The sequence below is a fragment of the Mastigoproctus giganteus genome, chromosome 3, assembly GCF_048544385.1.
Source record: "Mastigoproctus giganteus isolate SK-2022 chromosome 3, ASM4854438v1, whole genome shotgun sequence".
In the NCBI taxonomy this organism is placed as follows: domain Eukaryota; kingdom Metazoa; phylum Arthropoda; class Arachnida; order Uropygi; family Thelyphonidae; genus Mastigoproctus; species Mastigoproctus giganteus.
The window spans coordinates 101,154,444-101,180,142 of NC_143577.1; the positions used below are offsets into that span (position 1 = coordinate 101,154,444).

General features: G+C 38.1%; 1 protein-coding gene across 2 annotated transcripts in view; it reads right to left on the bottom strand.

Moving 5' to 3' along the window:
* Nucleotides 1-9,182: 9,182 nt before the first annotated feature.
* Nucleotides 9,183-25,699, bottom strand: part of twin (CCR4-NOT transcription complex subunit 6-like twin) — a 447,613-nt gene continuing 431,096 nt past the window's right edge. For both annotated transcript variants that reach the window (XM_090370609.1, XM_090370608.1), the window contains exon 12: nt 9,183-9,896. In XM_090370609.1, coding sequence (XP_090226735.1) covers nt 9,674-9,896 — 223 coding nt within the window. In that variant the 3' untranslated portion in view covers nt 9,183-9,673. The remainder of the gene's footprint in view (nt 9,897-25,699) is intronic.

Genomic DNA, 25,699 nt, shown 5'->3' on the forward strand with positions numbered 1-25,699 from the left:
CCTAATCACCTCCTTATCACTGCTAGCAAAATTCCTGTACATCATTGACAAAAACTCCATGAGCTGCTCTTACAGCCTGTCTGTACTTACAGAGAATTTCATATCTGACTGCACAATTATACTCTGATGGTTTTCATATTCCATTAACTCAAGCATAGTACCACACAGTTGGTACACTACTATGGGATTACTGCTACTCACAGGGGCTATCTTAGGCATGTGCCTAGGGCCTGTACTTTGAGGGAGCCGATAAATGGCAATGGACACAGCCAAAATTGGTGATATCCAGTATAACAATGCGCATGAGTTCTCTTGTTCCTTATAAAATTTGCAAATAAAATATACTTTCAAACAGTAATGCAGCTTTTAGCCAAAATGTGCGTGTCACCAGTATGTTCAGATTTCTATATATTTCCTTAGAAATACAGTGGATTCCAGTTATTTGGACCACTGGTTAATCGGGGCAGCCGTTTATTTGGGGCAAATCTTAAAAAACAGAAACCAATCGAGAAAATTGCCAGGGTTCACTTCGCTTAATTGGGACAGGATGGCGTTTAATCGGGGCAGGAGACCACAGCACTGGTGATTACCCTACGATTGTCTCCGACGGTACCACCTGGTTCAGTTGAAATTCTGGAGGTCACAACCATAAAACAATAAAAAAATTAGCAGTCACCTGTTTATTGGGCTTTTCTGTTAGTTAAATCTATCATAAACGGACAGTAAACTCGATCTTACGGAATTTGCAATAATACCGACAGCTGGAATTCTGTGTGTTATTATGGTGAAATGTATTTACACTCACATTAAATCTTCAATCATATAAAAAAATTAATTTTCGGATCTTCTCTTCATTCCTATTTTTAAGCTTTGTAACTTGTTACTCCGTTCTCACTTGCGCATATCGTGTTACTTGCAATTTGTGTGTGCAGTGTTCTTTGTTATTGATTGCTTATCTTTTTACTGTTTTAAATTTTAACCCCCATCCACAAATGTCAGCGAACAGAAATGTCAACTAGTTTGTATGTACATATTACAGTATGTATTAATTATTCCGATTTTCACGTATCATTCAATTTAATTGGTAAGGTAATAAAGGGTAATTTGTACTTAATATATCTTTGCTTTTATAGCCTGTGGATAATATTCCTCCTATTTTCGCTAATTAGAATCGCTGTTTAATAGAATTAAAATTCAATTCACAAACATCACTCACAATGACCAGCGCTTACTGCACATTGTATAGTGAATGGTACATTACTGTTGAGTTCGTCATAATATGATTTGATTGTACAGTGAAACAATTGTAAAGGTGGTGGGGGGGGGGGGTACATTGCATTTTTAACTATTTACGTGAAACTTTGGATAATTGGGGCAGCCACTTAATAGGGCCAAAATGCACTAGTCCCGATATGCCCCAAATAACCGGAATCGACTGTATATGCAAATTTATTAGCTTTACATTTTTATATTGATTATGTGATCCTAATTTTCCGAGGGCCCTAAGCCCTATTTTGCCCAGGGACCAAATACTCCAGAGATAGGCCCTGGCTCCCCACAATGGGAAACTTCAATTTCCATTTCTCAGCCCATCTGTCTAATTTTTCTAGATCTTATTTCAGCAGCATAATTTCATTACTGTCACTAAATCTCTTGATTCCAACTTCCTTGAACTAAAGTGATGTATACAGAGTAAAAGACTTCGTCTGAAGGCTGAGCAAAAGTAGCAAGCACAGGGGTTGGCGAGTGAAGCGAGCAGTGGGCGGAGCCCTCTAGTCACTTCACTTCACTTGCCAACTATAATAAAGGGTTTTCCAATAGTAACGCTCGATGTTTGGCAACAGCGCATGACGAAGTCGACAGTCACACAGATGGTATCTTTGGTAGCCGTATTCAGTTAGTCTCTGCATTTTATTATGGAGCGTTACACGACTGAGCAACGAGTCGAAATTGTAAAAAATTATTATCAAAACCAATGTTCTATTCGTCAAACGTTTCGTGCACTCCGTGCAGTTTATGGTGTCGACGAACGTCCTTCAGAATCCACAATTCGCCGTTTAATAAACAAATTCGAAGCAACTGGGTCTGTGGCAAATCTGAAAGTACCTGTACGTCAGCGAAACGCAAGATCCGTTGAAAATATTGCTGCAGTCCGGGAAAGTGTGCGTGAGAATCCGCAACAGTCCATTCCGCGTCGGGCTCAAGAACTTGGCCTGTCTTCGACGACAACTTGGCGAATCCTGCATAAGGACTTAGGGCTTCACCCTTATAAAGTGCAATTAACCCAACAACTAAAGCCCAACGATCATGCGCAGTGGCGTGCATTCGCTGATTGGGCGCTAGAGCAGTTGGAGGTCGATCCTGATTTTGGGCGAAAAATAATGTTTAGTGACGAGGCTCATTTCTGGTTAAGTGGCTTTGTTAACAAGCAAAATTGCCGAATTTACAGCGACGAAAACCCACGGGAGATTCATGAGGTCCCACTACATTCCGAAAAAGTTACGGTATGGTGTACACTTTGGTCCGGCGGAATAATCGGTCCGTATTTTTTCGAAAACGAAGAAGTGGCACTTACGGTCAACGGTGAGCGATACAGGGCTATGATAAGAGATTTTTTTTTGGCCTGCAGTGGATGGAATCGATCTAACAAACATTTGGTTTCAGCAAGACGGTGCTACGTGCCATACGGCACGTGATACAGTAACACTATTGCATGAGAAATTTGAAGGTTCCGTTATATCGCGAAATGGTGACGTTAATTGGCCGCTCAGATCCTGCGACCTAACGCCACTGGATTTTTTTCTCTGGGGCTTTCTAAAATCCAAAGTCTATGCTAACAAACCACGGACGGTTGCCGCCTTAAAGGCCAACATTAGGCGCGTTATTGCTGAAATTGAGCCACTTTTATGCGATAACGTCATCACCAATTGGGTATCCAGGATTAATCAAACCAGACAAAGCCGCGGCGGACATTTATCTGATATAATTTTTAAAACATAATGTTAACACATATACTTCATAATAAAAATAGATCACTATCACTCTCACAATTTGTTTTATTGCGTTACAAAAATCGAGCGTTACTATTGGAAAGCCCTGTAGTTGCTTCACTATAATAATAATATAGGGGTTCCTATATTATTATTATAGTTCTTACCAGTATAGGATAATTTTCTGCAAAATCAATCAGAGCCCACTTATCTCATTCCCTGTGGTAATGCTATTCTATTAAACTCTTCTGACCCTATGTGGTCATCCCTGAATGAAAACAAAATATTTATTTAAATTTAGGACTTTCACTTCAGATATATTAAAATTTTATTTCACAAATATCAATGTATTATATCAAGTCATTTTGAAAAAACAAGGAGTGACATTACTGGAACAGCCAGATCATTTATATGGTGGGCATAGTCAACATTACAGGCCTTGTAGGCATCTCACATTATAACTAGAGGACAATTATTTCAGGGCCATTCTTAGGGCTATATGTGCTGTGTAAATTGAAAAATGTGTTATTCTGTTGCTGACAGCCTCTTATTACAAATTTAATTTTTTTCACCCTTAAGGCTTGTTACTTGCATGTTGAGTGGCAATTCCTGCTCAGTTGAATGGTCCTGACAGTCTTTTCTAATGGAACCCTCTCCACTGCTCATGGCAATCCTCGGTTTTGTGTTGTTTGGCATTACGGGAATGTGAAATGAGATCATTTGCATTTCTGTTCTTTTCCTTGGTTGGATTACTGTTTTAAATCTTCTGATAATGCTCAGATTGTATAAGTGAAATTATAATTGTAGTGATGAAATCCTTTATTCTGCATTATATACTAAAATATTGTTCTGTATGTAAGCCTTGGTTTTCCAATAAATGTGCCAATCCTGTTCAAGATCAGAACATAACATATAGCAATTAGTTTGTATGCTAATTCTAAAGCTTTATTTTCTGGCTTGTTGCAATAGTTGTAAAAAACAATTACCAATCAATCCAAACTCAATTTTGAACAGTGTAAGAGTATAATAAGCTTCTTGTCTAAATGGTAGTCAAGCACTTTGCTCTCTCGTCAAAGCTATTGGCTGCAATAGCTTTGGAGTATATATGGACAAATTCTGTCCTTCATTAGTTTCAACCTGATAGATCTATTGCATCCTTAGTAGCATCCTAGTTTCCTTCTAACTCTCGTATCAACAGTCTTGGAAAATCATCTACCATCCAAAAATCCATTCCAAATACTCTCCACTCAATGCCTCCTGGTTTTCCAGGCAGAGGGATGCTAGAAGAATTCTGGACAATGGCGAATTTCGGGGCCTAGCGGTTTCTTGATGTTAAGGGAGCTGATGGAATTTCTCCTGTGTTCTTAAGCTGGATCCTGTTCTGTGTAGCCTTTAAACATCTTATTCTATCAGTGGATTCCCTTCTGTGTGGAAATTTGCTATTGGGAATTTCTCACCCTTTGCCAGTTCCTGCAAATGGTGAGAAATTCCTAACTTACAGTTCATCATGCTTGCTTCTACTCCTCCAAAATAATGGAGGAATCCATCAAGTGCCAACTCTTAAATTAACTTGACACCTTCAATCTGATTCACTGGAGATACCAGGTGGCAATGAAGTTTCCAGACCGGCACGATAAAAATAAAACAAAGTGGAGCTCAAAAATGATTTCATTTTTATTCAAAACAATCACCACCTGATTGAATGCACTTATTACACCATTTGAAAAGTTTCTGAAAAGAGTGAGCAAAGGTGTCCAAAGAGATGATGTTCAGTTCAGTTCAGTGGTTACGTTTTTCTTCATGTCTTAAAAGATTCTGAAATCTCTTTCCTTTGAGGGCCGTTTTCACCTTGGGAAAGAGGAAGAAGCCTGCCTAGAGTTGGAGAGTAGGGTAGATGGTTGATCTGTACAATGCCATGTCTCATCAGAAATGTCTTCACAACACGTGAAGAATGGGCAGGAGCATTGTCATGCAACAAGAACCAGCTACCTTTCTCTCAAAATTGTGGCTCACCAGGAAATACCCTTCATTAGTTTTTGAAGCACCTGTGTTGTAGAAAGCAGCACTGATTCTCTTCTCTTCAGGTACAGATTCCTTGTGACTCACACATTTGTTGAAAAACGTGACCAGCTTCATATGGATCCTGGACTTCTGTAAATGAAACTTTTTTTTTGGGATTCCTTGGTGATGACTTTGAAGTCCACTGCAAGTTCTGATACTTCATCTCTGGGTTGTACTGAAACACCTAACACTCATTTTCAACAGTCAGGCCACACCTTGAGTACTGTAAACAGATCTGGAGGCCTCATTTTAAGAAGGACAAGATTAGTGAATGGAACGAAGGGTTGGTCTTACAAAGAAAGATTTGCAGATTACGGTGTCTGGAGACTAGTCACCTGCGAGGTGATGTGATTGAGGTGTATAAAGCCTTGAATGGTTTGAGCATGCTCAATGTTGATGGGATTCTTCCTCTTGCTCAGAATAATCATCTGAGAGGGCATAAATTCAAATTGGGGAAAGACAACTGTAGGACAGATGTGCGGCTGTTTGCCTTTAGCCAGCGGGTAGTTGATTGGTGGAACAGACTTTCATCTTTTGTTGTGGAAGTTGATAGCCTAAATAAATTTAAGGCTGAGCTGGACAGGTATATGGAACGAACGGAGGGGTGAAATGGAGTGGTTTTTTTTTTTGGCTGATGCTGCACAAGCTTGCTTTCTTGCATCGTATGCCTCTTATAATGCTAATAATGCTAATGCTAATACCATAAATAGTTTTTAACTTTTCATACTTCTCTGTTGCAGATTCTCCTAGTTTAAAGGAAAATTTGATATTCATTTGTTGCACTATTACAAGATTCTTACATAGATGTTAATTCTAACAATGAACCTGGTTGTTACTTGCAAACTCTCAACTGACTGAACAATCTCTGTACCATCATCTGTTAAAGGAAGTTTGAACTATAATACCACCATTCTGGAAACTTTATTGCCACACCTCACATTAATCAGCCTATGTTACTCATCTTTGAGCAAACTGGTTAGAAAGCTTTGGTGAAACTCAGTGGATGAAACTGTTGCTGCTGACATTTCCAAGATTGTATTCAGCATAATGGATTGCACTGTTTTTTTGGAATGGGGCAGCCAGTTTTCTCCCTGACTGCTCATTACAGATAAATACAGATGGCTCTCTGCTTTCTGACTTCTAAAATAAACTTTTCAAATGAATGAGAGATGAACCTTTACTGTTACAAATATATGAATTTCTTTACAAATTTTAACTCTTCCTTCGACTGTAGACAACAGGGAACATTCCTTTTTTAAATTAAAATTAAAATAAAACAAAATCATTTTTGATCTGTAGTTTATCAAAAATTTAGCAACCCTTGATATGTACAGAATTATTACAGACATTTTTGTTGGTTAAAGTCAGAAAATTAAGTTTTCTTTAAATTTAGTTAAAATAGCTTTGTCCTTATGTATTTGATTTTCTTTTATTTTTATATCTAAATCTTATTTGATTATTTATCTAATTCATCAGTTTTGGATTGTTAAGTTTTAAAATACATAAAAGGGGAAAGGAGTGGCAAAGCTTATTTTGCACAGAGGCACAAGAATATCTTGGCATGGGCCTGATGGTATTTTGGGAGACAACAGCCTCTTGCCAGAATCTTAACTTTGTAACGTCAGGAGGAGGAAAGAGGTGCTGCATGTAGGAAGTCCTTGAAGAACAAAAGATAGCATGGAGCCAGTGCTGACCATACAGCAGATATCAGGTTTGAAGTTTGGATCTTTCTTTCATGATGTTGGCAATTCTGATAGAGGGAGGAAGTAAAACCTGCCAGTATGTAAATGTCCTTAACTTTTTTTTTTTTTTTTTTTTGTTAGTTGTTGGCGCATAGGCTTCTGTGGCCATAATGCACCTCCCAAGGTTTTTGCAGTACATTGATCCAAGCCCAAGGCTGGAATCGAACCCGCGACCTTTGGGTTGCCAGGCAGGCATTTTACCCACCCGGCTAGCCCGGTCAGCAGGTCCTTAACTAGTGTCAATTTGAGGTATTTGGTGAATAGTCTATAACTATGATTTAATGGAGAGACTAAGTTATTGCATGGCAGGAAAAACCTGGCTTTTTTTTTTAAAGTAACAGTGTGATCTAGTAGAAGAACAAGGTAAACTGGGTATTTTTCAAAACATGAACTGGGTACCTTTCCAAGAAATGTTAAATGGTCAATTGGCATCCCTGTTTTTAAGATAGAAAAAATTGAGTTTCATTTTTAATATTTGCTCATAGGCATTTTTAAGGTAATACTCGCCAATATGCTCAAATAAAGGTGTTTCTGACTTTCTGAAAATCCTTAGTCTGGGCAACAACAGCTGAATTATAGCTTAAACAAAACTCTGGGTCCCCAAGAGAAATGGGCTGGTTGTTTATGTAGATGTTAAAGAGCAGAGCTGCTAGCACCCTGTCTTGAGTAGGCTGATTTTCTGAAGATTCCATCTGTTTCATTCCCAATAGGTTCTCCAAAGAAGCTCGATTCCTCATAAGGTAATGGAGTAAACATGACACAAAGAAGTCTTTGGTAAAACTATAAACCTTGTTCAGAAGTAAGCAGTAGCAAAATGTGTCATAAGTGGTAGAGAGTTCAGCAAAATAAGCTCCACTGATAAGCTTCTATTGAAATCCATTCCGAACTCATGGGATGTGCAAGGTAATGAATTTGCCTGTGTCCAGGAATTAAGATCTTATCAAATTCTGGTTGAATGGCATGCACAGATCTTGAAGGGGTTGAGCAAAAGTGAGATGGATCTATAGTTACTAATACCATTCAGTACTTTCCCAGGCTTTAGGAAAGCCACAATTGTATGTTGCCAAATTTTTGGTGTGGTTCAGATCCTTTGGCAGTTATATAGTTGAAAGATCCATAATTTTGCTTTCAGGCCCAAATTAAGGATTTGTTCATTGTAGATGTTGTTAAGGCCAGCTGCTTTACTTGTTCTGGGAGACTTAAAACCTTCTTTCAATTCAGCTAGCATGAAATTATGTCTAAAACAACATTTCTTCAAAAGGTGTTCAGTGTATTTTTTAGGATATAGTTCTATGGGGGGGGGTCAGGAAATTTCTAACTATGCTTTTCGTAAAAATACACAATTACAAAATTAAATATCATAAAAAAAAAAAAAAAAGAATATTAAGCAAATGAGAGATAATAGATTTATTCCCCTGCTTATTACTTTAACAGATTTGGAGAACCCCTGTTTGGAAGGACTGATTACTTGGAACAGAGAGAGAGGTGTAAATTTTTGTACAGGATTCAACATTGTATTAAAGTTATCATAAAAAAGATTTTTATTATGTTTGTTTTTTGGTCGATGGAGGATGTGTCAGAATCCATATGTTGGGTGCAATCTGCTCTAAGGTTGACCACATTAAATATACTGAATTGAAATTTTTAATTGGAAACTAAACCAGCCAAAGTTTCTTCATTTTATCATCAAGGTCTTTCAAATTTTGAATTAAGTTGGTTATTTTTAAAGAATATTTTGATCAGTGAAATGATTACTTATTCAAGTAGTTGATCTGTGCACTTTACTGCTAGCAAAGCCGTAGGTATTAGATTTTACCAATTTTGCAATTTTCAAAAATCTGGCAAAGGAATAAAGGTTCAACTTTTTCACTGTATTTCCTCCTAATGAAGTATGTTATGATTAAAGGGGTATTTATAGAATAACTTGGGGGGAGGGCAATTTTATAGTGTTTCTTGAAGTACATATGACTTCTGTTAAAAAAAAAAAGAAGCCTAAGTGGAAATTCTGAAGAGGAAATAATTTAATTTTTAGCAAATACAGATACAGAAAAAAGTATTTTAACAAAAACTTCTCAGTAAAATCTTGATTATACAACTAAATGAGAGCATATTACACATAAATTAATTTTAATATAGTGTAATGAAAATAGTTTCAAATTCTCATTACAAAAATTTCTGGCACATATGTTCCTTTATCACATTTAAAACAACTAACCATGTGATTTCAGTATAAGAGACGCATTATGAACAAATCAGAAATGGTCTCTTTTGGTATATGATATATGTAAAATGTAAAAGATAATTAATATTCAACATAAAAACACACAAATCAAAACAAATGAAATTTATAGCGAAGAGCTTTACATGGCAGTGACTACAGTATAGATTGCAAAATATATGTCAACTCATCTGTAAATTATATTCAAATATTTACAGTTTTATCAGAAATCAAATGTTTAAAAGCATTTCACCTGCTATAAATTTATTTCATTTTTTTAGTTGTTTCCACTACTATGATTTTCTTTAAAGCTGTCTTTGCAGGTGAATTTAGTAGGTTAAGAATGGTACTTAGAAACAAATTAAAGCATAATCTGTTTCCCAATCTGCAACACTTTAATACCTGTCATTTATCCTGTGAACTGATATATTTATAATCTTTAACTCTTTCAAAATTAAAATAGTTCCACTGTTACGTACCAGATGACTGTTGTAATATACTTTTTAATAATCACTCTAAAATGGTTTTTCGAAAAATACCAAGTTTCACTTTTGTATGTTAAGAATTATACATGATATTCCTTTTGGTTTTATTTACTTAGAAAAACTTTCTCTTACATTTCTCTTATTTATTTCTGAACAGGATCTCTACATTTATAAATGCTATCTGTGTATCACACCATTGGGCAGTGTAGTCCGTGATGTAACAGAACAAAGTTCCAATTGCACTAAGAGGGAAAAATGATCTGAAGGAATATGTGGATGAGGACATCCTGGAACTTTATTTTCCTTTATCCACTCAGGATCAAGAGGGCCAAGAAGGCCCAAAACTGACATATGTTCCTTGGAATAAAAGATGTAATCAATGACTCCTTTAAAGTAAAACCTAGAAAGACAATAAAGATATTTCAATGAAAAGCTGTGACATTTATGACATAATAAAATGTTGCAATAAAATAAAATACTTAATAAATATATGAATACTGCAATATGTAATTGATACATATGAATACAAATTTATTGAAGCAAATTATAAAAATGACTGAAATTTTTCAGAAGAAAAATAGTAAAACAGTGTCCCAGTACAAAGTACAGAATGGACATAAAACATCTTTACAACAGAATGGGCATAAAACAACATTATGAATTTGTTTTTTTGGGTAATACTGGTTCATCATCATGCAACAATTCATTAAATAAAAATTTTACATAGAGGATACTAATAAATAAAGAAATGCATATTGAAATCTGAGAAATGAAGAACATATTTTATTTATAAGTGGATGAGTATTGTATCTGCTATTTAAATGCTCTGAAATTACTCTAACTGAAGAATGCTACCCTTAATTCCTCTCTCTCTCTCTCTCTCTCTCTGTGTGTGTGTGTGTGTGTTTAAGATGTTAGTTATAGCGGTGGAGTCTAATGGTGTAATTATAATCAAAATTTAACAGGTTATAGTGTATACTGAGAAAAAAAAACCCGTATGATATAACGGCCCAAGAAACATAAAAACTTATATATATAAAATCAATGACTGCTGTTAGAAGTTTAGTATAGTATATTTGTTTACTATATGCTAAACATGATATGGGAAAACCAGTGCAATGTTTCAATGTATTTTATTCATTGGTGAAGCAGACTATTTTTTATTTTATCTTCTAAATCTCTCCAATTATCTGTTTTGTTAATTTTAGTGTATGGGAACATGTGCTAAAACTGGCAAATAATAAGGAAATTTTCTGAATTCATTCACAATTTATAAGTTGTGTTGGTGAAACAGGTAGTTTTTATCATTAAGAGGAAACAGCCTGCTATGCAGGCAATTTGTTTTTATGTAATTTAAATGTTAATGGCTCATCAGCAAACTGCTTTTCTGATGGTGTCTCTGATAGTTTTATGCTAAAAATTATATTAAAAAAATACCTGTTTCATTAATGATAAACAAAATAATTTCATGTTACTCTATTAAGATACTCTATCCTGAGTATCTTAATTTGCTGATATCACCAGGGTTGCCACCAAATCGAGAACAAAGATCGGTGCTGTTGTAATATTGTTACAGAATGAAGGCATTACTTCTAGACTCTGCAATGGAGTATGTCTGACTGTAAGGTTACACTTCAGGATTCTAACAAAAAGCAAAGTGCTTTTTCATATTTGCTCAATGGACCAATTAATGAGTATTCTCTTAGAGAGCTAGGAAACAAGTATGTTACACATAAGTAAATTTGTCTGTGTAGTGTTAACCATTTTGTTAACCCCCCCTTCTCTCTTCGGGGGTACATCTGTGCCGTCTATCCCGCTTCAATTAGTGCAATCAGTTAGGACAATTATCTGAGCCCTCAGAAATCAGGGGCTTTAGGGTCGCCGGATTTCTGTGGCAACTGATCACGTGTTTTTAATGGAAAGATCGCTTAGCATCTTTCCATGCCACAAAATCCATTTTCTTAGTTTAGTTACCTGCCATGGTTTAAGATGTTGACAGAGTGAATGCGACATGCAAATAACACTTAACAACATTTATTATACAAGGTTATGTACACAATCTGCTTTCACACAATAACAGAACAATGAGAAAAGTGTGCATCAATTCTAAGTGCAAGGATATGCTAACAATAAGATCTGGTTAGAGTTACGGAATTCAATGGTCTCGTGATTTCATGCGATTGTACAGTTCATCTTTCTAACATCCTTTAAACAATACTAGAATGTAAACTGTGATACATCTTATTGAATTAATTCTAATTTCCACATATAAAAGAAAACGAGAAAGGAAGCATTGAGTTTAAAGTGTATTTGGCTGTTTCACATATGTTCATTTATACATAAGGATGGTTTGCTTACCAGGTTAAGTTGGTTTGTCCTGGAGTCTGTTACAAGGCTTCCTTCTATAGTGGAGTGGACTGTGGTCTTCTCTGGCCATCCCGATTCTATCTCTTCAGTCAGACTGGATGGTGCGGGCAGCTACTGAAGAGGCTTGGGCGAGACGCCGACGGAGACTTAGGCAGTGACTAGAATTGATGGCCGCAGGGATCCACTAGACGACAGTGAACCTGCAGCGACATGCTGATGGTGGTGAAGATCTTCCGAAGAACATAGGAGCGATGTTGACCAGAACCAGCATGGCCGCCGGAAGTGGAGATGGAGACACTCTTTGGTCTCATATGGGCCCTTTTTATATTCTGTGCTCTCCTTTGTCTTCTAGAGCAAAACTCTCTCATTGGCAACTGTAAGTCATGAGTTTCCTGCCCAAGACTGTCCAGGGATGACTCATGCTTCCCAAAGGTCCCTCTGTCTCTGCTTAATTTATTTGGGCTCTTTGGTGTTGGAAACGAAAAATAAAAAGGACCCCCACTTACTTTCTCACACTGGCTTCCCTTCTTGCCAACCTCCCATGACTTCTGTTCAGTTACCTCTTCAGAAGTCATGAAGTACAGATTACCTAGTACAGATTAAAACCTCTTCTCTCCAAACACGAAGCACATGTATCCACATAATTTTTGATGTCACTATACATATTCACCCAGAAGAAATCTTTTTGAATTCATTGTAATTCGATGCTCTGCAAAGTGGACATCAAATGCTTGATGTCCACTCTGTGGAGCATCGTGACATGTTTTCATAATTTCAGATTTTAGCGCGTGTGGCACAACTTGTGCCACACGGGCTAAATTAGAGGCCCTCTCTGGTAGATTTTGCATCAGGAAGAGTGTAATGATATAGTATTCCATCGTTCAGATGGTATGAAGGGAATCTTCACTGAAGATTGAGTATTATCTTCTAGTTGCGCAATTAAAGAATTTAATTTATCATCTTCTCCCCCCTGTAGCATTCTCATCAAATCTTTAGTGGCATTCTTCGGTATCACTAATGCTTCTAAAGTGATTCCAGTGCAACTATTTTTGTGACATTTCTCTTGCGTGGATTAGGCTTAGGCTCCTCCTCTAACGCTGGTCGAGGCGTTGAGTTCTTTAATTGAAGTAGATATGGCGCATTGTCTGATATTATGACAAATTTTCTTGCATACAAGTAAGCTCTGAACTGCGAGATCGAATACACAACAGCCAAGGTCTCTTTTTCGACAGTGCTGTATGATTCCTCTGCTTGTTTTAGCAGTATGCTTGTGTATGCAATTGGCTGCCTGGAGCCATTTTGTGATTGCTGTTCTAAAATCCCTGCAATCACATACTCCGAAGCATCAGTAGACAAATAGAAAAGCTGTGAGAAGTCTGGATAGATTAATAATGGTTCTGATATTAATGCTGTCTTTAGTTTTTCAAATGCTGCCTGCGTTGTTTAGTTCCAGACAAAAGGTGTATCTTTCTTTGTGAGGTTGGTTAATGGTTGAGATATTTCTGCATAAGTCCTTAATAAATTTTCTGTAAAATCCAGTCAACCCTAAGAATCTTCTCACTTGTTTAACTGTCTTAGGTGGTAAGCAATTTCTGATAGCTGCCACATTCTCAGGAATCCTGAAGAACTCTGTCTGAACTGACTCAATGCCCAAGATAAGTTACCCCTTGCTTCAAAAATTCACACTTGGATGGCTTGAGCTTAAGATCATATTGTCTTAAGCGTTGGAAGACAGTCTGTAGCCTCCGGACATGAGTTTTAAGGTCCGCGCTTGCAATTACAGTCAGTCCTTGTATAACACGTGTTTACACTACATTAATTCAATCATACACGATTTATAAATAGGGGAACGATATCTTATATAACACGAACCGAATTCGCTTATGCACGATTCGCCTTTGTGTTTACAAGAAATGGCAGTTGAACGCAGAATCACCCCAACCGAACGCAACACGGTAGGAATGAAGAGAAGATTCTGAAAATGTATTTATGTTTTTTATATCAGTGAAGGGGAAACACATTTCACCATAATAACGTAAAAACCAACACAATTCCAGCTATCGGTATAATCGCAAATGCAATTAGATTGAGTTTACTACCAGTTTATAACAGATTCCACTAGCAGAAACGCAACTGGAAATTGTTTTTATTGTTTTATGGTAGTAACCCCCAGAAATGTGCTTTAGTAAACCTCTGCCTTTACGGTGTTGTTTATTCAGTTGCTACACGTGCGCAGCTTTGTTTATGTGTATCAAGCGTGCCTCCTCATTTTGTAATTGTGCTTTATTCCCTAAAAATGAGTAAAATACTTAAAAGGTATGAAAAGAAGCCTCCTGGAAAAGAGAAAAAGAAAAGCAATATCGATAAACAGAGGCGGACTGGATCAAAAATTCTCACCCGGGAAAATTTATAGTGGCCTCATACTATGGTTTATGGCCAAAATCACACCGGCCCCCGGCCCACCGGAGTTTCCCTGGTAAGGCTTATGGCCAGTCCGCCTCTGTCGATGGAAAAAAAAATGAAATTGTGAAACGCTTTGAGCGAAATGAAAGACCATGTGATATTGCACATGCTACAGACCTAAATGAGGCAACGCCGAGAATTACAAAGAATGCAGAGAAAATAAAAACAACTTTCATAGCGGGAACAACTCAAAGTGTAATTAAAATTCATTAGATTAAGACACAAAGAATTGGAAGAGATGGAACGGCTGTCATCTGTTTGGATAGAAAATCAAACAAAAAACAAGTTTGCTTACTATAGAAGCAAAAGCATTAAGGAAATTTTATTACATAATAGTTGTAATAAAATACATAAGTATTTTGTTACGATAATTTATTGTGTTTGGTAATGTTTTGGTTACAAAGTGTGTTCAATCTTGGGTGGTCGGCACCTAACCCTATTTTTCCCATAGGGCCTGTTGTTTATATTGCACGAGGGTTTCTAGGAACACAACTATCGTGTTATACGAGGACTGACTGTATTATATCATCCAGATAGCAAAAGATGGATTCTTTTCTTAGATCTTGAAGGACAATGGACATGGCTCTCACAAACGTTGCTGGACTATTTTTTAGCCTGAACGGTAATTTTTTGAACTCATACAAGGCATGCTATGTTATAAAAGCTGTTTTCTGTCGGTCCGCAGGGTGGACAGGAATCTGCCAGAACCCGGACTGAAGATCCAAAGTGCTATAGTAGCGAGCTTTCCCCAGAATGTCTAGAATCTCAGTTATCTGCGACAGTTTTGGTGTTAAGCTTACAGAAATCAATACACGTCCTAAGTGAACCACCCCGTTTCTTCACCATCACAACGGGAGCTGAATATGGTGAGACACTCGGTGAAATTATATTAGCGTCCAAGAGTTCATTGACCTGATCATCGATTTGAGCCCTCAAGGTATAAGGCGTGTGATAAGGCGTCTGACGTTGTAGAGCGGATATCATCTTTTAAGGGCACAAAAGGTGATATAGTTGTACACGTTGGCACTAATGACATTAAGAGTAGGAGACCGGCGGAATTACTTGACAAGTACAGGTCACTAATGAAAAAAAGCCGTGAATTAGGGTTGAAATTGAAAGGTCTGCAATTCTGCCCAGACACGATAGGAGGGAGTATATGATGAGAGCCCTGTCAATCAATTCGGCCCTGGAAAGATTGTGCAGGGCTCAAGGGGTAGAATTTTTTTCAGCCTGGTCTGTACTTGTTAACAGGAGAGACTGCTTCTACAGGGATGGGATACACTTAAATAGAAAGGGTGCAAGAATGTTTGCTGATGCTATCGAGGCAATGTTAGGTGGGTCGGAAAACTGCTAGATTGGGGGGATACAAGGACTAATAGATTAACAGTAGCCACTGGCAGAGGTGAAAGTGATTCTTGCACTGCTTCTATTGGAATGAGCCGCAGCCTGGAAAATAAGATGCAGGATATTTCAGAGACTGCTGGGAATCATTGGGGTACAAGTAAACACATGGGTTGTGTTAGGGTAGCTAAGAAAAAGAACAGGTGCATGTATACTTGTGTGTACACCAATGCTAGGAGTTTAGTAAATAAATTTGATGAATTTGAGGTATTGCTCAAAACATCAAAGGCAGATATTGTGGGGATTTCAGAGACGTGGTTTCACACAGATATAAGAAATGCAGAACTGGAATTTGGGGAGTACAATGTCTACAGAAAGGATAGACAGGATAGGAAGGGAGGAGGGGTTATGCTATTAGTTAAAAAACACATAAAATCCAAGGAAGTGAAGCCAGTCGACATCGCTGGACAGTGCAGTGTCGAGTCAGTTTGGTGTGACATAAGCATTGGGAGATCAAAATTGAGAGTAGGAGTGTGCTATAGGCCTAATGACTCTGATGAGTATAATAAGAAACTGTTCGGAGAAATAGAGTGGGCCAGTAAATCAGAGAGTCTTATAATGGGGGATTTTAATTTCCCAGATATTGACTGGAATTTGGGGGCTGGTCACTCACACAGTAGCAAGGCTTTTGTGGATTTATTGGATGATTGTTTTCTACATCAGCATGTTCGGGAGGCAACTAGAGGGAGTAATACTCTTGATTTGATTATCAGTAGTGATTCTTCATGCATTAAGAATCTGCAGATAAATGAACCACTTGGTGGCAGTGATCACAGTGTGCTGAAGTGGGAGTTACTCAAAGAGGTAACTACCATTAGGGGTAAAGGGAAGGGGTATTGCTTTCGTAAAGGCGACTACAATGGACTGAGACAGTATTTAAATTCTATACAGTGGGATCAACTGATGATATTGCCAACAGCAAATTCAAAATGGGAAGCATTCAAAGAACTTATTGTGGAAGCTACTAGGCTTTACATACCAACTAAGAAATATTGTTCAAGGTTTAGGCCTAAATGGTTGTCAGATGAACTAATAAGGCATATGGCAGAGAAGAAAAATGCATGGGATACATACAAATTAACACGTGACACGGACGCCTATGATAGATACAAGTTGATCTGTAACCAAGTTACAAAGGAGGTTAGGCAGGCGAAGGCAGATTACGAGAGATCCTTGGCAAGGGATGCGAAGAAAAACAGCAAAGAGTTCTTTACTTATGTAAACTCTAGAAGGAAGGGGATGAATCAGATTGGTCCACTTGAGATCGATGGGTCAACTGTTGATGACCCTGCTCGGGTAGCTAACAAACTAAATGAATATTTTGCATCGACATTCACACATGAGGAGTTATTCAGCGAGGGGAATGCCAGAGGTGTATTCAACTCTAGCAGTAAGCTAGAGAATCTTGTAATAACTGAGAGCAAAGTGGAGGAGAAATTGTTGAAGATAAACACAAGAAAGGCACCTGGGGTGGATGGGATCTATCCAGTTATATTAAAGGAGGCAGCAAAGGAGGTAAGCAAACCCTTAGCCATAATTATGAGAGCTTCCTTGGACTCAGGGGAGGTACCCATTGACTGGAGATGTGCAAATGTGACCCCAATTCACAAAGGGGGATCAAAGGCTGACACAAGTAATTATAGACCTGTGAGTTTAACTTCTGTTCCCGGAAAATTAATGGAGGCACTGGTGAAAGAAGCACTGCAGGATCATCTAGACAAGACTTCAGTTATAGCTAGGACACAGCATGGTTTTGTTAAGGGGAAGTCTTGCCTGACCAATTTGATTGGATACTATGATGCAGTCACAAAAGAACTGGATGCAGGGAATAACTTTGATATTATATACTTGGATCTTAGAAAGGCTTTTGATACTGTTGCACATGGAAGACTGCTGCACAAATTGGAGCAGTGTGGCATTGGAGGCAAGTTGCTGCTATGGATAAAGGGGTGGTTGAGGGGGAGAAGACAGAGAGTGGTAATCAATGGACACTGCTCATCGTGGACTAATGTTATTAGTGGAGTCCCTCAGGGTTCAGTATTGGGGCCTTTATTGTTTTCTGTATTTATAAATGATATTGATGATGGTATATCAGGCTTAATGTCCAAGTTTGCAGACGATACGAAGGTTGGCAGGGTTGTCAAGGACACTACTGACACTATGCTGCTGCAACAGGATTTGGAAAGGTTGAGCAGATGGGCTTCGAGGTGGCAAATGAAGTTTAACATTGACAAATGTAAAGTACTACATATGGGAAACAGCAACCCCAGAGCAATGTATCAACTCTGTGGTACTACACTGACAGTGGTAGAGAATGAAAGGGACCTGGGGGTGGTGGTGCAGGCAGATATGAAGTTCTCTGAGCAGTGCAGACGAGCTGCAAGAGTAGCTCATGGTGTATTGTCAATGATATATAGGAATTTTTCTAGCAGGGATAAGGAGGTGATTATTCCCTTGTATAAGGCAATGGTCAGGCCACACCTAGAGTACTGTATACAGGCCTGGAGGCCTCATTTCAGGAAGGATGTAGAGCTGCTGGAACGAGTACAGAGAAGGGCAACTAGATTGGTGAATGGGACAAAGGGGTTCTCTTACGAAGAAAGGCTTAAGTTTTGCAAATTACAGTGTCTGGAAACTAGGTACCAGCGGGGTGATCTGATAGAGGTGTACAAAGCCTTGAATGGTTTGAGCATGCTCAATGCTGATGGGATTCTTCCTCTAGCTCAGAAAAATCACCTGAGAGGGCATAAATTCAAATTGAGGAAAGACAGATGTAGGATAGATGTGCGGAAATTTGCCTTTAGCCAGCGGGTGGTTGGTGGGTGGAACAGTCTTCCATCCCTTGTCGTGGAAGTTGATAGCCTAAATAAGTTTAAGGCTCAGCTGGACAGGTATTTCGAACGAACAGAGGGGTGAAGTGGAAGTGGATATTTTTATTTATTTATGTTACCTTTTTTTTTTTTTTTTTTTTTTGGCTGATGCTGCATAAGCTTGCTTTCTTGCATCAAATGCCTCTACTAATGCTAATGCTAATGCTAATAAGCGCTCTGTTTGATTGGGACACTTGATTCCAATTTTATTCTATGTTGCACTACAGTGGAACAACCCAAGTGGCTAGGAGATTTGGCAAAAACATCTTTGTACCTATCTAATAGCTTAACTAGTTCTTGACGTTTCATTAACAGTCAAATGATCCAGACTGAAATCTTCAATTGTTACTGGAGATGACTTTTCAACCCTCCTTTGTTCACCTGTGAAATTAATCTCTCGCATATTAATACATTTCATTTTTGCTAATGCCATTCCCGCTGTGAGGTGTAAAGGTTCAGATGACATATTATCTACCAAAATTTAAATTTTCCTGTCGCTGCACAACTTGTCCACAGAGTTTCTAACTGCTAACTTGTTACTACCTAGGTCATAATTGGGTTTGACCAGAAACTGTGTTCGCACACTGAATAGTTAAAACCGTCTCTGTGCTAGGTGGAATAATGTGTTTTGAGGTTAGTTTTCCCTCACAGGGTTTTTGGTCACCCATGATTCATTTTTTACTCCCATCTCTCTAATACAAATTCCAAGTGGTACAGATTTTAAAATTCTTTTCCCAGAATAGCATGAATGAAAATTTCTGTAAAACGTCCGATCCTAATATCAGTTCGTATTGAGGACTCAATCTAAGGCACAAAGGCATCAACAGTGAATGACTTCACATCTAAGGTTAACTTTACAGTGTTTTTTGTGTCTAAAGGTACAAAATTTTCAGTAATCCCACATACTGTCACTTATGTTTAATTTTATCAAAAATATCTGCACCAAGCAGAGTGATGGATGCCCCACTATCAACCAAAAACCTTGATTTAATGCCCAGAATAAATCCTTCTACTAGAGGTAAATCAGTGTCATTATCTGCTCTATTTCCCTGAATATTCTGTGTAGAAAATTCTTTGTCAGCTTGTCCCTAAACTGCCAATGTGAAGAGATCCCCATGTGATTTACATGTCTATGATTCATCCCCCTTGATTGTCTGTATTCTGAATTGCTATTGTATAATGTTTCTCTAGGTCTGTGTTGAAAGAATTTAAATATGTGTTAATTGGACACTAATTATTGAGCCTGCTAGGAAAGGACTCCCTAACTTTTGGAGAGGTAGTATACATATCTCTGGCTATCGTTCTCCGCCGATAAAAATGTTCTTGCGCCAGCATGGAAAAGTTTGGTCCGTCAGTAAAATTATTTCTCCTCTCTCTGCTTTGAGGCATTTGAAAGGAAGACGCTTGTCCCCTACTGTTGATGATGTCATAAGTTCTTCTCTCCTGGTCACTCGCATTCACGTTATTTATAAATAGCTCTCCCTTCGAAGTCGCAAATGGGGACGGTCTTTCCTCTGTTGTTGTTGTTGTTATTTGGTTTTTAGGAGCATTAGCAACTAAGGCCATACTGCTCCGGGAATATGCAGTGGTCATTCCCTGACCTTTCCGCATCCTCCGTATTTGGTGGTGACAGGCTCGAACCCTGATCTAATCAAGAAGCGTGTGTGACGCACTGCTGCTCCTTCCCACCTGGCTATGGAGGCACCCAGTCTTTCCTCTGCCTGTTCGTTAGATGGGTGGTCTGAATTATTTAGATCTCTGATCTGTTCTGGCTGAAAATTAATTTCCTCGGCAAATGTTTGAAATTCTTCATTAAGTGAAAACAGTTGTCTTTCTAGACTATTTACCTCCGTGTTATTTGTTAATACTGCTTGTTTATCATCATGAATGATACTGTTAACTATATTTATATGGACTTTCTGGCTAGTTTGCATTAATTTTTCATTCACCTCTTCACGAGATGCTACTTCCACTGCGGCCTGGAAATTATCTGGATTTTGGCTCAGAACTAACCGCTTCAGCTTCACATTTAATCCATTTAAAAATTGTGCTAAAAGAGTTTGATCTCTTAGTGTTAATACTTCTAGTGTGTCATTTTCTGTCTGAAAAGCAATCCTACATAAGTTCTTTAATTGCGAAGCAAACTGAATAATTGATTCATCTGAACTTTTTTTAGCTTTGCTGAAGCACTGTAATTGTGTTATAAGTGGTTCAAGTGTTTAAAGCACTCAACCAAAGCTGCCTTTAAATGCTCATTTTTTCTGCCCTTAAATCGAGCAATTGTGAGTAAAATTCTGAAGATGACCCCCTTCAATTTAGACTCGATTACAATTAATTTCTCACAATCTGACCAATTTGCAATTTGAGCTACTTCTTCCATCGATTCAAAGAACTGGGAAATTGGAATTTCTTCTTCCGAACCGCAAAATGTTGATATCAAATTGATATAACCCGCGAGTGGAGCTGGATTGGCCCTTACATCTTCGGGAGATGGCTCTGGTTGTGTTCGGAATAATGTTTCTGAAATAGCTAAACTCTCCCCCCCCAATCTAAATTCTGTCCTTCCATTATTTATATAGTGCTAATTTTCCAAAAACTATTTATAAATGTATCCCACATTAAATGAACTGCTTATATATTCTGGGTCTCAAATAAGTATTTCAAAACACAACAATAACCATATGACACAACAGACTTACCTTTTGAAGTGTTCAGCATATATACCAACATACTAACAATATTTAACACAATATATAAAAAATAGTCATGCTAGTGACAAGTAGCAACCTTAATTTGCCTTTTCTCTATCTTTTTTTAATTTTTAATTTTTTTTTTTCAATAGAGGCTCAAACTGTGCTCTTTAGATACTGGGAAAATTGTCACTTCTTGCTTTGCATATACCAACAATGATAATGAGAACAATACAAATATTTCACTGTTATCCACATACTAAAGTATCAAAATGATATAACATTCTTCTCTCTGCCAACCTCTAAAACACTAGCTCCATATACCAATTTGTTCACAAACTTGTTTTATCATGATCATGGAAATCATATTGTTAACATGGGTCTAGTTCTTTAAATCTTTGTTTTATGTCCCCGAAAATTCTCTACTGGTCGTGACTATGAGATTACAGCTACTCTAGATTATCCTAGTAACGGCACCATTTGCCACCCCTCTTTCTCTCTTCGGGGGTACACCTGTGTTGTCTATCCCGCTTCAATTAGTGCAATCAGTTAGGACAATTAACCGAGCCCTTGGAAATCAGGGGTTTTAGGGGTGCGGGATTTCTGCGGTAACAGATCGCATTGTGTTTTTAATGGAAAGATCACATCTTTCCATCCCGCAAAATCCATTTTCTTAGTTTATTTACCTGCCGTAGTTTAAGATGTTGACAGAGTGAATGCGACATTCAAATAACACAATCTGCTTTAACACAATAATAGAACAATGAGTAAAGTGTGCATATTCTAAGTGCAAGGATATGCTAACAATAAGACATGGTTAGAGTTAGAAAATTCAATGATCTCGCAATTTCATGCGATTGTACATTTCATCTTTCTAAACAAATCTTATTCCTTACTTCTAACATCCTATAAACAATACTAGAATATAAACTATGATACGCCTTATTGAATTAATTCTAATTTCCATATATAAAAGAAAAGGAGAAAGGAAGCATTGAGTTTAAAGTCTGTTTCACACATGTTCATTTATACATAAGGATGGTTTGCTTACCAGGTTAAATTGGTTTGTGCTGGAGTCTGTTACAAGGCGTCTTTCTATAGTGCAGTGGACTGTGGTCTTTTTCTGGCCATCCCAATTCTATCTCTTCAGCCAGACCGGATGGTGCGGGCAGCTACTGAAGAGGCTTGGGCGAGACGCTGACGGAGACATAGGCAGTGACTAGCATCAATGACCGCAGGGATCCACTAGACAATGGTGAATCTGCAGCGACATATGCTGATGGTGGTGAAGATCTTCCGAAGAACATAGTAGCGATGTTGATCTGAACCAGCATGGCCTTCGGTGGTGGTGACTGAGACACCCCTTGGTCTCATATGGGTCCTTTTTATATTCTGTGCTCTCCTTTGTCTTCCAGAGCAAAACTCTCTCAATGGCAAATGGAAGTCACCAGTTTCCTGCCCAAGACGGTCCAGGGATGACTCCTGCTTCCCAAAGGTCCCTCTATCTCTGCTTAACTCATTTGGGCTCCTTGGTGTTGGAAATGATAAATAAAAAGGACGCCCACTTACTTTCTCACGCTGGCTTCCCTTCTTGCCAACCTCCCATGACTCCTGTCAGTTATCCTGGTTGTAAAATGTTTTGGGTATCGCAGTTGGCGAAGAGGGCTTGACCTACGGCATTCCTTTCCCTTTACACATTAATTAATTCATTTCTAGATCTTGTAGGGGCTAGGGAGGCATTGCCTCACTCCTTATTCAGTATGGAGAGAAATTCTTATATAACCTAGTTAGAGCGAGAGGTTTTCACGTTTCCTGAGATACAAACTTTGTCTAGCTACAATGGAAATATTCTCTTTATTCTTTTGACTAGCAATAGATACCCAACAGTTACACAACTCAGGCTTGATGTTGCTCCATTACAATATTGATAACTGAGTATTAGTATGGATAGGTTATAATTCCAGGGAAAGTATAAACTCGCGGGTTAACAGTCTGGGTTTTCCAGTTATTATAAAAATGGTTCTACTACTCTACAATACATTAAAATTCTACTATTCTAGAATACATTAAATCATTTAATAAATCCACAAAAGCAAGGCTTTTTGCGGATTTATTGGATGATTGTTTTCTACATCAGCATGTTCGGCAGGCAACTAGAGGGAGTAATACTCTTGATCTGATTATCAGTAGTGATTCTTAATGCATTAAGAATCTGCAGATAAAGGAACCACTAGATGGCAGTGATCAACAGTGTGCTGAAGTGGGATTTACTCAAAGAGGTAACTACCATCAGGGGTAAAGGGAAGGGTTTTTGCTTTCGTAAAGGCAACTACGGTGGTCTGAGACAGTATTTAAAGTCTATACGGTGGGACCAACTGATGATGTTACCAACAGCAAATTCAAAATGGGAAGCATTCAAAGAATTAATCTTGGAAGCTACTAGGCTTTACATATCAACTAAGAAATATTGTTCAAGGTTTCGGCCTAAATGGATGTCATATGAACTAATGAGACATATGGCAGAGAAAAAAAATGCATGGGATACATATTAATTAATTGGTGACATGGAAGCTAAAGGTAGATATAAGCTGGTCTGTAATCAAGTCACAAAGGAGATTAGGCAGGCAAAGGCAAATTATGAGAAATCTTTGGAAAAAGGATGCAAAATAAAAAAGCAAAGAATTCTTTAACTATGTAAACTCTAGAAGGAAAGGGATGAATCAGATTGATCCACTGGATATTGATGGTTCAACTGTTGATGATCCTGCTCAAGTGGCTAACAAAACTAAATGAGTATATTTTGCATCTACATTCACACATGAGGAATTATTTAGGAAGGGGAATGCCAGAGGTGAATTGAACTCTGGCAGTGAGCTAGACGATTTTGTAATAACTGTGAAGAAAGTGGAAGAGAAATTGAAGAGGCAGGCAAAGGCAAATTATGAGAAATCTTTGGCAAAGGATGCAAAGAAAAAAAGCAAAGAATTCTTTAACTATGTAAACTCTAGAAGGAAAGGGATGAATCAGATTGATCCACTGGATATTGATGGTTCAACTGTTGATGATCCTGCTCAAGTGGCTAACAAAACTAAATGAGTATATTTTGCATCTACATTCACACATGAGGAATTATTTAGGAAGGGGAATGCCAGAGGTGAATTGAACTCTGGCAGTGAGCTAGACGATTTTGTAATAACTGAGAAGAAAGTGGAAGAGAAATTGTTGAAGATAAACATAAAAAAGGCACCCGGGGTGGATGGGATCTATTCAGTTATATTAAAGGAGGCAGCAAAGGAAGTAAGCAAACCCTTAGCCCTAATTATGAGAGCTTCTTTAGACTCAGGGGAGGTACCCATGCACTGGAGATGTGCAAATATTACCCCAATTCACAAAGGAGGATCAAAGGGCGACACAAGTAATTATAGACCTATTAGTTTAACTTCTGTTCCAGGAAAATTAATGGAGGCACTAGTAAAAGAAGCACTGCACGATCATCTAGACAAGACTTCAGTTATAGCTCGGACACAGCATGGTTTTGTTAAGGGAAAGTCTTGCCTTACCAATTTGATTGGATACTATGATGCAGTCACAAAATATCTGGATGCAGGGAATAACTTTGATATCATATATTTAGATCACAGAAAGGCTTCTGATACTGTTGCACATGGAAGACTGCTGAACAAATTGGAGGAATGCGGCATCGGAGACAAATTGCTGTTTTGGATAAAGGAATGGCTGGGTGGGAGTGGTAAGCAATAAAAGACAGAGTGGTAATCAATGGTCACTGCTCATAGTGGACTAATGTTATTAGTGGAGTCCCTCGGGGTTCAGTGTTGGCTCCATTGTTGTTTTCTGTATTTATAAATGATATTGATATGTTTGCAGACGATACGAAGATTGGCAGGGTTGTTAAGGACACTAATGACAGTACGCTGTTGCAACAGGCTTTAGAAAAATTGAGCAGATAGGCTGAGAGGTGGCAAATGAAATTTAACATTGACAAATGTAAAGTATTACATATGGAAGCAGTAACCACAGAGTAATGTATCAACTCTGTGGTACTACACTGACAGTGCTAGAGAACGAAAAGAACTGTGGGTAATTGTGCAGGCAGGATATAAAGTTTTCTGAGCAGTGGTCAGGCCACACCTGGAGTACTGTATACTAGTCTGGAGGCCTCATTTTTAGAAGAATGTAGAGCTGCTGAAATGAGTACAGAGAAGGGCAACCAGAATAGTGAATGGAACAAATTGTTGCTCTTACGAAGAAAGGCTTAAGTTTTTCAAATTAGTGTCTGGAGACTAGGCACCTGCGAGGTGATCTGATTGAGGTGTATAAAGCCTTGAATGGTTTGAGCATGCTCAATGCAGATGGGATTCTTCCTCTTGCTCAGAATAATCACCTGAGAGGGA